At 44.0% G+C, this 14,629-nt stretch overlaps 1 protein-coding gene across 1 annotated transcript in view; it reads left to right on the top strand.

The window, feature by feature from the left end:
* The first annotated feature begins 6,148 nt into the window (after positions 1–6,148).
* The window catches only part of LOC139264084 (androgen-dependent TFPI-regulating protein-like), a 210,467-nt gene continuing 201,986 nt past the window's right edge, over positions 6,149–14,629 (top strand). The window contains exon 1 of the mRNA XM_070880177.1: positions 6,149–6,304. Coding sequence (XP_070736278.1) covers positions 6,149–6,304 — 156 coding nt within the window. The remainder of the gene's footprint in view (positions 6,305–14,629) is intronic.

Raw genomic sequence — 14,629 nt, 5'->3', positions numbered from 1 at the left:
GACTTCATCGTCAATAGCTTCTTCTGTAAAAGGTGACATGACGACATGGTATGAGATCATTGCGTGATATCATTGCTAGGTACTGTCACAGAGACTGATACAACACATAACTGACAGGTGTAATCATGATTATTATGATAATTATCATTCTTTACCGAAAGACGTACACCGTGACTGCAGGCTTTGAGTAAAACATTCCCGGTAAAAGTGAAAGACCTCACATCTGCTGATAGTCACTCATGACTGTTACAAATCAAATTATATAAATACATAAGTACACGGAAATCAATGTAATACTTACTCTTGCGGATCCAACAAGGTTGTTCCATTGTTTGCGGCATTGGTTGCCCTCATGCACCTTGTTGGTCACCGACGAGACCATCTCTGCTATCTTGGTCCATATCCTCTGGTGTGCCTTTGGGGTGGGCTTCCCACGCCCTCCCTGTGTCAAATCACTCCAGTGTGACTCGACCTCCTGCAGGAGGGAGGCATTTGCCTCGTCCGAGAACCTCCTCGCTCTTTTGCGCCCTCCAATGTGCTCTTCTCCCACCTCACTGTTCTCTCCAGCTTCAGTCTCCACAGCGTGCTGTGATGCCTCCTCTTCTCCCACCATTATAGGCCAAATTCGGGCAAATATGTGGCTGGCAACAGCTAATTTTTGTTTGCCTACTTGCTGTGAAGCTTGAAAGTCTCCCTCCTTCCTCCCAAAACAACCATACCACACCCAGACACACATTCAGTCTCTCTGAGCTCCCTCTCTCTCTGTCTCCTCTTCTGCGCATGTCATGACCCTTGACCTCCTGAATCGCGGGAATTGAGCGTTGCCATGCCATTGGATGGCCACACTTTACAGCAGAAGGTCAAAAAAATTGACCATTTTATATCGCTCGCGGTAACGCCCATTTTCAAAAATGGAAACTAGGTGCTTTGAGAATGGGTGAGAAACCGGCGATCTGAAAAACATTTTTTAACGCCCACGCCGGAAATGTCGCCCATTTTTGGGCGATAACCACAAAAGTGGAGGTTCTAGCCCCTTGTTCCATTAGAGAGGCAAATACAAGGCTTCATGGCAACACTCTCGCTCCAAATACTGGCATCTGCTCGAATACGTTATCGTCCGAGTGAGGGACCGCTAGAATGTGCGCATCACCCACGCCATGATAGGAGGTGACAATTGCTAGATAGACCACCACCTAATTTGCTCTGTCATCAACATCAATGTAGCCCCAAAGCAGTGACAGCAACAGAAACAATGTCGCATGAAAATCAACGCAGGGGCAGTCAAAGACCCTGATAAGAAAGCTCCATTCACCCAGCGCCTCACAACCAACCTGACGACTCCCAGTGACTTAGAGACGCAGAGTGTCTACAGTGCCTGGTGTGCCTTCAAGTCTTCCATAATTAGAACCTGCGAAGAGACTCTTGGTCACTCGACCAGGAAACACCAAGACTGGTTCGATGAGAACAACCAGGAGATCCAGGAGCTGATAAGCCGCAAGCGCAAGGCTTTTCTGAACCTGAAACAGCAATCCAACTCGAGAGCAAGAAAGCAGCTCTACAGATGGCTGAAGGCTGAGGTCCAACAAAAAACCTGTGAACTAAAAAACAGATGGTGGGTGGATAAAGCGCAGGAGATCCAGCAGTTAGCCAACAACCATGACGTATGAGGATTCTTTAGCGCAGTCAAGACCACCTACGGCCCAAGCACATTGCTGGCCAAGAATGGAGAGGTGCTCATCAAGGACATAGAGGCAGTCAGTGCCCGCTGGAAGGAGCACTTCGAAGATCTCCTTAACCGAGACTCTGTCTTCGACTCCATCCCACAGTATGCTACCCACGACAATCTAAGCACAACCCCAGCCTGGCACGAGGTAGAAAAAGCCATCCAACATTTAAAGAACAACAAGGCATCAGGAGCAGAGGAATCCCCGCTGAAGCACTAAAACATGGCGGAAAAGCACTATTGGAGCGAGTACATGACCTAATTTCTCTTATTTGGAAGGAGGAGAGCATGCCAGGAGATCTCAGAGATGCCGTAATCGTGGCCATCTTCAAGAAAAGTGACAAATCCAACTGCGGTAATTACAGAGGAATTTCCTTGCTGTCGACCACAGGGAAGGTCATTGCAAGAATCCTCCTCAATCATCTTCTCCCTGTGGCTGAAGAGCTCCTCCCAGAGTCGCAATGCGGATTTCACCCACTAAGTGGCACAACGGACATGATCTTCACCGCGCGGCAATTACAAGAGAAATTCAGGGAACTGCACCAACACTTGCACAGGGCCATCTTTGACCTCACAAAGGCCTTTGACATTATCAACCGTGAGGGATTATGGAGCGTCTTCCTCCGTTTAGGCTGCCCCCAAAAGTTTGTCACCCTCCTCTGCCTGCTCCACGATGACATACAAGCCGTGATCCTGACCAACGGATCCATCACAGACCCTATTCACGTTCGGACCAGGGTCAAGCAAGACTGTTTCATTGCTCTTCTCGATCTTCCTTGTTGCAATGCTCCATCTCACCCTCAGCAAACTCCCTGCTGCAGTGGGGCTAAATTACAAAATAAACAAGAATCTGTTCAACCTCCGCTGCCTCCAGGCCAAAATGCACTACAATATCCAAACAATGCTTGCGCCTGCACACACTCGGAGGCCGAGCTCCAAGCTACCATCAACACCTTCACTGAGGCATACGAGAGTATGGGCCTTACACCTTACACTAATCATCCGTAAGACAAAGGTCCAATACCAACCTGCCCCCGCCACACAGCATTGCCCCCCCGGTTATCAAAATCCACGACAAGGGCTTGGACAATGTGGACCATTTTCCATACCTCGGGAGCCTACTGGCAACAACAGCAGACATCGACGACAAGGTCCAACATCGCCTTCTGTGTGCCAGTGCAGCCTTCGGTCGCCTGAGGAAGAGATTGTTTGAAGACCAGGACCTCAAACCCGGCACCAAGCTCATGGTTACAGAGCAGTAGTGATCCCTGCCCTCCTATATGGCTCAGAGTCATGGACTATGTACAGCAAGCACCTCAAAACGCTGGAGAAGTACCACCAGCGTTGCGTCCGCAAGATCCTGAAAATCCATTGGCAGGATAGGCGCACTGACATCAGTGTTCTCGCTCAGGCCAACATCCCCAGCATCGAAGATTGACCACACTCGACCAGCTCCGTTGGGCGGGCCACATCGTCCGCATGCCTGACAAGACTCCCTAAACAAGTGCTCTACTCGGAGCTTCGACACGGCAAGTGAGCCCCGGGTGGACAGAGGAAACACTTCAAGGACATCCTCAAAGCCTCCTTGAAAAAATACAACATCTCCACCGACACCTGGGAATCCCTGGCCCAAGTCCTCCCAAAGTGGATGAAAAGCATCTGGGAAGACGCTGAACATCTCGAGTCTCATCGCCGAGAGCAAGCTGAAGCCAAGTGTCAACTGCGCAAGGAGTGCGTGGCAACCCAGGCACCCCACCCACTTGTTCCTCTAACCACTGTCTGCCCCTCCTGTGGCAGAGACTGTAAGTCATGCATTGGACTCTTCAGTCACTTGAGAACTCATTTTTAGCATGGAAGCAAGTCATCCTCGATTCCGAGAGACTACCCAAGAAGATGTGTGTAGAGGTAGATTGATGAATGGATAGATATATAACTAGGTATATATAGATAATAGCTGGATGAATTGGTAGATAGCTGATAGTCAGATAGACAGGTAAACAAACTTATAAGTATTTACAGTAGAAGAGGATAGCATGCCTGAAATCTCAAAACAACTAATATTGAATCAGGAACAGGGACTCAATAAAATTAATATAAGTAAAATAACAGTAATAAAGAAAATAATGGCACTAAGGAGCGACAAATCCCCAAGATCAGAGGTTTCCATCACAGGGCTTTAAAAGAGCACATTGCAGATGCCCTAACTATAATCTTCCAAAGTTCTCTAGTTTCCAGGAACCGTCCCTTTAGATTGGAAACTGCGCATGTCACTCCGCTTTTTAAGGATGGCGAGAGAGGGAAACCAGGGAATTATAGATCAGTTAGCCTAACATGTGTTGTCTGGAATTTGCTAGAGTCTATAATTAGGGTGACTGAACACCTCAAAAATTTTAAGTTGATCAGAGCGAGCCAGTAAGGATTTATGAAAGGTAGGGCATGCCTGACAAACCTGATTGAATTTTTTGAAGTGGTGACTAAAGTAGTGGACAGGGAAGTGTCTATGGATGTTATTTATGTGGACTTCCAGAAGGCATTTGATAAAGTCTCACATAAGAGATTGTTGGCTAAGGTAGAGGCCCATGGAACTGAGGGCAAATTATTGATCAGGTTAGGAAATTGGCTGAGTGGCAGGAGACAGAGGGTAGGGATAATGGGCAGGTACTAAAATTGGCATGATATGATTAGTGATCTTTTGCAGGGATCAGTGTTGGGACCTCAACTATTCACATTGTAGGCAGTGTAGACAAAAGCATAAAATTACCAAGGAATATCGATAGATTAAGTGAATGGGCAAAACTGTGGCAAATGGATTTCAATGTAGGCAAATGTGAGGTCCACTTTGGACCTAAAAGGGATAGAAACAGGGTACTTTCTAAATAGTGAAAAACTAAAAACAGTGCATGTCCAAAGAGACTTGGGGATTCAGGTACATAGATTATTAAAATGTCACGAACAGGTACAGAAAATAATCAAAACGGCTAATGGAATGCTGGTCTTCATATCTAGGGGACTAGAGTACAAGGGGGAAAAGTTACGCTGCAGCTGTCCAAACCCTGGTTAGCCCACACCTGGAGTACTGTGAGTAGTTCTGGGTACCACACCTTAGGAAGGATATATTGGCCTTGGAGGAAGTGCAGCCTGGATTTACCAGAATGATTCATTACACAAATTAGGATTGTATTCCCTAGAATTTAGAAGGTTAAGGGATGATCTGAGCGAAGTTTCCAGGATATTAAAGACAACAGATAGGGTAGAAAGAGATAAACTATTTCTGCTGATTGGGGATTCTGCTTGGGGGCATAATCTAAAAATTAGAGCCAGACCTTTCAGAAGTGAAATTAAGAAACATTTCTACACATAAAGGATGGTAGAATTTTGGAACTCTCTTCCACAAACAGCAATTGATGCTGTATCAATTGTTAATTTTAAATCGGAGATTGATAACTTTTTGTTAACCAAAGTATTAAGGGATATGGGGCCAAAGGCGATCTATGGAGTTAGAAAGCAGATCAGCCATGATCTCATTGAATGGCGGAACAGGCTCAATGGGCTGAATGACCTACTCCTGTTCCTCTGTTCCTCTAAGGGTAAATTGTATTTGTTAGTGCTCCTCCCAAGGAACTTCGGTTAATGGAAGGATACATTGTATAATTGAGCAGGAGGACAGCACACCTGATTCACAGCCCTCCTTAATTTCCAATTATTGACTTTAATGACTGGGAATATTGGACACACTGACCTCTTCTCCCAATACTCTGGTCTGCCCAACTACTAAACAAGCGCTGGCTTATAATTGATCCATAGTCAGATAGGCAGACAGACAGGCCTCGCCGTACAGTGCTATGTTTTAACACGCATGGAACTACAATTAGATCTGTAAGTCATCGGGCCCGCGAGGGATTTATTAAATGGACAAAATCGTTTTCGACAATGAAAACATTGTGCAGTTTTATTTTGTGCTTAATACCAACTGTTAAGTAATTGTTATTCAACTTCCACAGCGTAGGCTACAATGTTAGTAAAAGCTTTACTTTGTATTTGGAAACATTACAAAAAGTGGCACTGCATAAATATTAGCAAACAATGAGTCCTTTGTATCTTATGTCCACTGATTTACATTGCACAAGTATTGAACTTAAATGAAATTGACTGGTCTATTTACGATTGTGAATCATGTTCATTCTTTGACGCCTGTCAGACAGTTAACTACCCTGCTAAGGTTTAATAGCTATTCGGAGAAACTGGAAAAGCAGAAACTTTAGAGGGGAGATAATGATCCCTCTTTGAGATTAATAAAAAAGATTTGACTTTATTTTTTAAATGTCATGCTTAGCTCACCCTGTTCCTGATGCTAAATGGTAGCATCCAGTGAGATTATAAGATTAGTGTCATGCTCATGCTACTACTTCAGCAATAGGGACAAACATGGCTTCAACAACACTGTCTGGAGTGTATCACATCACCACTTTTCTGTGGTATCTTCTTCTCGTTTATTTGCTTCTTACTACTCAGTCCGACCACCTGCCTGCAGGAGTGTTCTTGTACGCTGGTCAGTGGAAGTACCTCACGTTCCTAAATTTAGTAAGTGCTTCTTCAGTTTTATATGTTCGTGTTAAGTAAGTGTCGATGAAATAAGTAAGAGAAAAATGTGGGAAGTTGCCCAGTTCCAAGTGAGATGATGATGATGATGGATGAAAAACTGCACAGGGCTACTTTTTACAAATGCATTCCCCAGTGTGAATCTTTACCTGACTGTTGCTCATGTTGAAAATTTAGCCACAGACTTTCCATCCATCAACATTACCACAGTGAACAGTACATCTTGAAAGGATTAAATAATTTTATATTATTGATTTTGTGGACTAACTAATGTCAAGATTTTATATTAATTGCACTTGAAATCATTCATTTCAACAGATCTTTTACAGTACTTTATATTAGAGAAAATCAGCACATTCTATGAAACATGAACTGATTATTACAAAATTCCAAAAGACAGAAACAGTCTCTTGGGAATCAACCAACCTTAGGATATTTTCTAATGGTTAGGTATTTGTCACTTGGGTCAGTGGTGCCTGTAGCTCTTTTGCCCCTGAATCAGAAGGTTTATGGATTTGAGCCCCAGACTTGAACACATAATCTAGGCTGACACTTCAGTGCAGTACTGAAGGAGTGTTCCATGTCACAGGTGCCGTCTTTCAGATGAGTCATTAAATGGAGGTCCTGCCGAATCACTGAGGGGGCAATCATCTCGATTTTTAGGTGCTTTTATCAGGTGCAAGAGTTTTCAGGATATTTGCCGGGCAAGATATGGGTAAATACCGCAATCTTGCCCTTGTGAATGTCCTTGACAGATCGGAAAAGCCGGTTTTCAGCACATGCGCACTGTGTGCTGAAAATCGGCTTTTGCGATGCCTTCCCGAGTCCGTACACACTCAGTATGGACCCGAGGAGGTCGGGATTTCCAGGCCAATTTATCCGTCACTCTCTGCTGTATAATTTATCACAAAAATAACCTGCTGTAGAAAAATAAGGCAGCTAATCAAAATGCACCTGCAATACTAGGAAATACAGTGAAAACTATAAATTAAAGACACCTTGGGGACTGTCATCAGCTCTCGTCCTTTTGCAGATTACCTTATTTTCAAAATTGTCAATGTACTGTGAAAGTTTTCCCAACAATCTTGAAGAACCAGCTGAGATTATGATCAGCACCTAATCAGCTGCAACAATGCTAAGAATCCCCTTTCCGTACTCTGTGCACTTAACAGTTTTTCAGTCTAAATTCCTGTTTCATTTCAAACCGCTTTCACTTGGAACAGCATATAATTTCAGTAATGAACTGCGCTTCTCATTTCCACTTACCTGCATTAGAGCAGTCACAGGACAAAAAAGGGGGAAATGTGATGACATGTTGTGCTGGTATATTGAAGGTTCAAAAGGCAAGTCTTAGAACAGATTGAGAATATTTGGGAGGGAAAATACAACAGGCCACATTAAGTGTAGGAGTGAAACTGCAGTTTTCTGGTTGAGCAGTGAGTCTGCGGGAAGACTAACTGATAGCTGGGACTCACAGGCCTGTTCGATTGCTGAGTTGATCAGTAGTGAGCAAGTCCTATAATGAGAAAGAAAGAAGAAAGAAAGACTTGGATTTATATAGTGCCTTTCATGACCATCGGACGTCTCAAAGCGCTTTACAGCCAATGAAGTACTTTTGGAGTGTAGTCACTGTTGTAATGTGGGAAACGCGGCAGCCAATTTGCACACAACAAGTTCCCACAAAGAGTAACGTGATAATGACCAGATAATCTGTTTTTTAGTGATATTGATTGAGGGATAAATATTGGCCAGGACACCGGAGATAAGCCCCCTGCTTTTCTTCGACATAGTACCATGGGATCTTTTACGTCCTCTTGAGAGACAGGGCCTCGATTTCATCCAAAGAAATCAAATTTTTAATTAAACACCGAAGGCAAGAACTTTGAGTATTCCCACGACTTCAATGTATAAAGAGAGGAACACTGAAAGCAAAAATTGGTTATGGCATCCTGCACACTCAATCTTCCCATAGTATGCACAATGTGATCACCAGACCCTAGGACAGAGCCCAAGGAGATCTGCCCAGCAACAATCCAGGACAACAATTAATTTAAACCTAAAGCTGATTTTTTTCATCGCTGCTTTGCCGATGATTGCCCTGTGATCTCGGACAACAGCAGCAATTGTACCTCTTGCGGGTACAGTAGTGTAGTGGTTATGTTACTGCACTAGCTCTCCACATGCGTGGACTAATAATCCAGGGAATCACACCATGGCAGTTTGATAATTTGAATTCAGTTTTTTAAAAAGCAATTCTGGAAATAAAAAGCTGGTCTCAGTAAAAGTGACCACAAAGCTGTCAAATTGTCATAAAAGCCCAATTGGTTCACTGATGTCCTTTAGGGAAGAAAACTTGCTATCCTTACCTTGGTTTGGCCTGTATGTGACTCCGGTCCCAGCATAATATAGTTGACTCTTAATTGCACTTTTCGTCGGGCAAATGACTTACTTGTTTGTTCTTGATTTAACTTTTGCCATATAAATGTGGGGAGAAGACATATACAAAAGTTCTTCCAGTTGACAACAATATTTTGGGGGCTCCAGCTCAGAATCAGTATCTGATAGTCACAGAGAGAGGGAGCACAAAAAGACCTAGAAGAACACAGCCAAACCCTGACAGGTTTTAATAATTCTTTTGTATTTAATACATTGACTTCACTGACACCAACTAGCTATTTTACCATATAAGCCTCTCCTCATTAAGTGTGAGGCAATAATAAGGATGATTCTCACTTAAGTGTATAGTTGTGCAGGGTGAAATGCATTCACAGAATAGAGGCTCGAAGCAGATAAGTGATTCTCAGTATTTTTTTGTATAATCTGTTTCCATTATTCAATTAATTATATCATATTACAATTTTTTCTTCATTAACGACAGAGGTGTCCAGCCAATTAAAAAAAATTATATTTGTTCTCGGGATGTAGACCATACCAGCAAAAGCATAATTAACATCAATCCACAGTGAGGCAGGGATAAATTGGGCCTGAAATTCCGACTGAAGTCTTCTCACGGACAATCGACTGAAAAAGTTAAAGAAGTGCACCGACTTGTCCCTGCTGCGCCCGCTCGAACTTCCGATCCTGAGGCCTTCACTCCCTACGCAGCGGAGCGCGTGCACGTTGGGACGTCCATGTGCTGGAGCTGGAGTCACATGGCTCTGGGCAGCCAATCAAGGTACAATATTTTCTCATTAAATTGGAGTTCCCATTATTATGAATGAGAAACCTCCCCCCAAACACACAAAACACTAATAAACAATTAAAATGTTTTTGTATATTTTTAAACACTTTACATCTGTTTTTTCAGGTGCAAGATTTTTGAGGACATTTGCTGGGCAAGATATAGCCAGAAATTTGACAGATTGGAAAAGCCGGTTTTCAGCGCATGCGCATTGCGTGCTGAAAACCGGCTTTTCCGATACCTTCCCGAATCCGTAGAAACTTCGTACAGACCCGGGACATTGGAATTTCAGCACCATTATTTACTATTTATGAGCTGGGCTATAATATATATAAAGATTATCAGGTGGAGTATTAAATGTATAAAGGATATAAGGTGGGATTTGCTTGGTTACTGACCTTAATGAAACAGAATAACCTTGGGAAAGAGGTAGAGGTGTAGAAATTGTACAAAGCTCATTGGCTGTAGGGCAGAAATTACAGTTCTAGCATTTAGTTAAGGCGCTCCAAAACTTTTGGCAACTTGATACTGGATCTTTACCTCTGCTAACATGTTATTTATATTGGGAATATTGGACAGTTATTGTGAAGGAAACTATTCAAAAGCACCTGATAAAGGCAATTAATGCAAAACAACATGGGAGACAAGTGATTTACTGGAATTTATAGTAATGTGGGATTGGAGGGGAGGGTGTTATTCCAAATGTTAAGTGTCAGCAACATGATTGCTCATTTACCTTGTGGCAGGATATTGGAAGATGGACAGATATCTGGGGTTTGGAAAAATTTAAGCTTGCCTGTTCTGGAAAAGTCTTCCACACATGATTTTAATCTGCCAATTTCGCCAATTTTTAGGGGATGGACCCAATCTAATCATGAGTTGACTTAATCTCCATAGGCATGTTGTGCCATTTTATAATAAGCCTTTGATTGGGATAAAAAGACTTGCAATAATATAGCATCTTTCATGACCAACGGATGTCCCAAAGTGCTTTACAGCTAATGAAGTACTTTTGAAGTATAGTCACTATTGTAATGGAAACATGGCAGCCAAATTTACTCACAGCAAGCTCCCACAAACAGCAATGTGATAATAACCAGATAATCTGCATTAGTAATGTTGATTGAGGGATAAATATTGGCTAGGACATTGGTTTGTTATCGCTCAGAAATAGTATAAAGTGCAACAGGTTCCAAAGCAGGAGAATAATTGGTGAGTTAAACAAGGTGAACAATTTGGCTAGAAAGATTTATTGTCTAAGCATGAGTTACTTTGTCAGCCTTGGTTGAGTGGTAACACATTTGCCTCTGAGTCAGAAGGGCTAAAGCCCTACTCCAGACACTTGAGCACATAATCCAGACTGTCACTTCAGTGCAGTACTGAGGGAGTGCTGCACTGTTGGAAGTGCCAAACTTCAGATGAGACATTAAACTGAAGCCCTGCTTGCCCTCTCAAGTGGATGTAAAAAATCCCACGGCACTATTCAAAGAACATAACATAAGAATTAGGAGCAGGAGTAGACCATACGGGCCTTTGAGCCTGCTCCACCGTTCAGTAAGATCATGGCTGATCGTCAACCTCAATTCCACTTTCCCGCCCGATCCACATATCCCCTAATTCCCCTAGAGTCCAAAAATCTATCTATCTTAGCCTTGAATATACTCAATGACTCTGCATTCACACCCTTTAGGGTATAAATTTCCAAAGATTCACAACCCTTTAGTAAAGAAATCCCTCCTCATCTCAGTCTTAAATGGTTGGCCCTTTATCCTGAGACTATGCCCACTAGTTCTAGACTCTCCAGCCAGGGGAACCAACCTCTCAGCATCTACCCTGTGAATCCCCCTATGAATCTTATGTTTCAATGAGATCACCTCTCATTCTTCTAAACTCCAAAGAGGATAGGCCCAATCTACTCAATCTCTCCTCATAGGACAACACGCTCATCCCAGGAATCAATCTAGTGAACATTTGTTGCACCGCCTTTAAGGCATGTATGTTCTTTTCTCAAATAAGGAGACCAAAACTGTGCACAGTACTCTAGGTGTGGCCCTGTACAATTGTAATAAGATTTCCTTACTCTTGTACTTCAATCCATTTGCAATAAAGGCCAACATGCCATTTGTCTTCCTAATTTCTTGCTGTACCTGCACACTAACTTTCTGTGTTTCCTGTACGAGGGCACCTAAATCTCTCTGAACACCAACATTTAATAGTTTCTGACCATTTAAAAAAGATTCCGTTTTTCTATTCTGCCTATCAAAGTGAATTTCCTCACATTATACTCCCACCTTATTGCCCACTCATGTAACCTGTCTATATCCCTTTGCAGGCTCTTTGTGTTCTCCTCACAGCTTACTTTCCCATCTAGCTTTATATCATCAGCACACTTGGATACACTGCACCCAGTCCTTTCATCAAAGTCATTAATATAGATTGTAAATAGCTGAGGGCCCAGCACTGATCCTTGCGGTACTCCACTAGTTATAGCCTGCCAATTGGAAAATTACCCGTTTATCGCTACTCTCTCTTTTCTGATCATTAACCAATCCTCTAAGTATGATTATGTATTACCCCAACCCCATGAGCCCTCATCTTGCATAACAAGAGGAGCAGGGGAATTCTCCCGGAAGAATAAAATCAAAGAACAAGTTATTATTTAAGCGGAGAAAGATTGCAAAGTGCCGCAGCACAGCAGGACCTGGGGGTACTTGTGCATGAAACACAAAAGGATAGTATGCAGGTACAGCAAGTGATCAGGAAGGCCAATGGTATCTTGGCCTTTATTGCAAAGGGGATGGAGTATAAAAGCAGGGAAGTCTTACTACAGCTACATAAGTATTGGTGAGGCCACACCTGGAATACTGCATGTAGTTTTGGTTTCCATATTTATGAAAGGATATACTTGCTTTGGAGGCAGATCAGAGAGGGTTCACGAGGTTGATTCCAGGGATGAGGGGGTTGACTTATGAGGAAAGGTTGCGTAGGGTGGGCCTTTACTCATTTGAATTCAGAAGAATGAGAGCTGATCTTATCGAAATGTATAAGATTATGTGGGGGCTTGATAAGGTGGATGCAGAGAGGATGTTTCCACTGAAAGGGGAGATTAGAACTAGAGGACATGATCTTAGAATAAGGGGCTTCCCATTTAAAACAGAGATGAGGAGAAAGTTCTTCTCTGAGAGCTGTGGAAGCTGGGACACTGAATAAATTTAAGACAGAAATAGACAGTTTCTTAAATGATAAGGGGATAAAGGGTTATGGGTGTTAAAGTAACAGTGACCTCAGTCTTTATTAAGACCTTCCAGAGTGAGGAACAGGCCTGAGGGGCTGGCTTATATACAGTGCTCCCAAGGGATACTGGGATCCCTTGGGACTTCAGGGGATGCGCTCCTTGGTGGTGGGACACGGGCGTGCATGCTTTACAGATACACAACTCCCCTCCAAAGTCAAAGTGAAAACTATTTACAAGGTGAGGCGGTCGGGAGCCTTTCTTCTCTGGTGGACCGCCTCGATACAAATGTCTGTTCTGGTGTGTTGGCTGTGCCCTCGCTGGGCTGACTTGTTGTTGGCCCTGCAGGGCTGCTGGGTGAGCCTGGCCTTGCTGGGCTGTTGGGCATGATGGGTTTGATTTCCTAGTCCGGTGTGGTGTTGTTGATTCTTTGGGTGTGTGTTGTGGGCTCGAAAAAGGTGATGTCTGCTGTGGGTTGTTCAGGGCAGTCTGTGAACTGCAGCCTCGTTTGGTCCAGGTGCTTTCTGCAAATTTTTCCATTGTCTAGTTTGACTACAAACACCCTACTCCCTTCTTTAGCTATCACCGTGCCCGCAATCCACTTGGGACCATGTCCATAGTTTAGCACATACACAGGGTCATTCAGATCAATTTCCCGTGACACAGTGGCATGACCATCGTTTACATTTTGTTGCTGCCGCCTGCTCTCTGCCTGATCATGCAGGTTGGGGTGAACCAGCGAGAGTCTGGTTTTAAGTGTCCTTTTCATGAATAACTCAGCCGGGGGCACCCCTGTGAGCGAATGGGGTCTCGTGCGATAGCTGAGCAGTACTCGGGACAGGTGGGTTTGGAGTGAGCCTTCTGTGACTCGTTTAAGGGGTTGTGTTTGATTGTTTGTACTGCCCACTCTGCCTGCCCATTGGGGCCGAGGTAACATGTTTGATCCCATTGCGGGTCATGAATTCTTTAAATTCGGCACTGGTGAAACATGGCCCGCTGTCACTGACCAGTATATCAGTCAGGCCGTGGGTGGCAAACATGGCCCTCAGGCTTTCAATGGTGGCGGTGGTGGTGCTTCCCGACATTATTTCACATTCAATCCATTTTGAAAAAGCATCTACCACCACCAGGAACATTTTACCGAGAAACGGGCCCGCATAGTCGACATGGATCCTCGACCATGGTCTGGAGGGCCAGGACCACAAATGTAGTGGTGCTTCTCTGGGCGCGTTGCTCAACTGAGCACATACGCTGCATTGCCGTACACAGGACTCTAAGTCAGAGTCGATACCGGGCCACCACATGTGAAATCTGGCTATCGCTTTCATCATTACTATACCCGGGTGTGTGCTGTAGAGATCCGAGATGAACGTCTCCCTGCCCTTTTTTGGTAGCACTATGCGGTTACCCCACAACAGGCAGTCTGCCTGAATGGACAGCTCATCCTTTCGCAGCTGGAACGGCTTGATTAGCTCTTGCATTTCAACGGGGATGCTGGCCCAGCTCCCATTCAGTACAGAGTTTTTTACTAGGGACAGCAGAGGATCTTGGCTGGTCCAAGTCCTAATCTGGCAGGCCGTGACAGGTGATTTATCATTTTTAAATGTTTCCATGACCATCAACAAGTCTGCGGGCTGTGCCACCATCAACAAGTTTGCAGGCTGCGCCATTTCCACCCCCTAGTGGGCAATGGTAGCCGACTGAGAGCATCCGCACAGTTCTCGGTGTCTGGCCTGTGGCGGATGGTATAGTTATACGCTGATAGCATGAGTGCCCATCTTTGTATGCGGGCTGAGGCATTAATATTTATCCCCTTGTTTTCAACAAACAGGGATATGAGGGGCTTGTGATCGGTTTCCAGCTCAAATTTGAAGCCAAACAGGTACTGATGCAT

Source organism: Pristiophorus japonicus, chromosome 5, assembly GCF_044704955.1.
Source record: "Pristiophorus japonicus isolate sPriJap1 chromosome 5, sPriJap1.hap1, whole genome shotgun sequence".
In the NCBI taxonomy this organism is placed as follows: Eukaryota; Metazoa; Chordata; class Chondrichthyes; family Pristiophoridae; genus Pristiophorus; species Pristiophorus japonicus.
The sequence above is the reverse complement of the archived record's forward strand: the minus strand, read 5'-3'. Positions and strand labels throughout refer to the sequence as shown.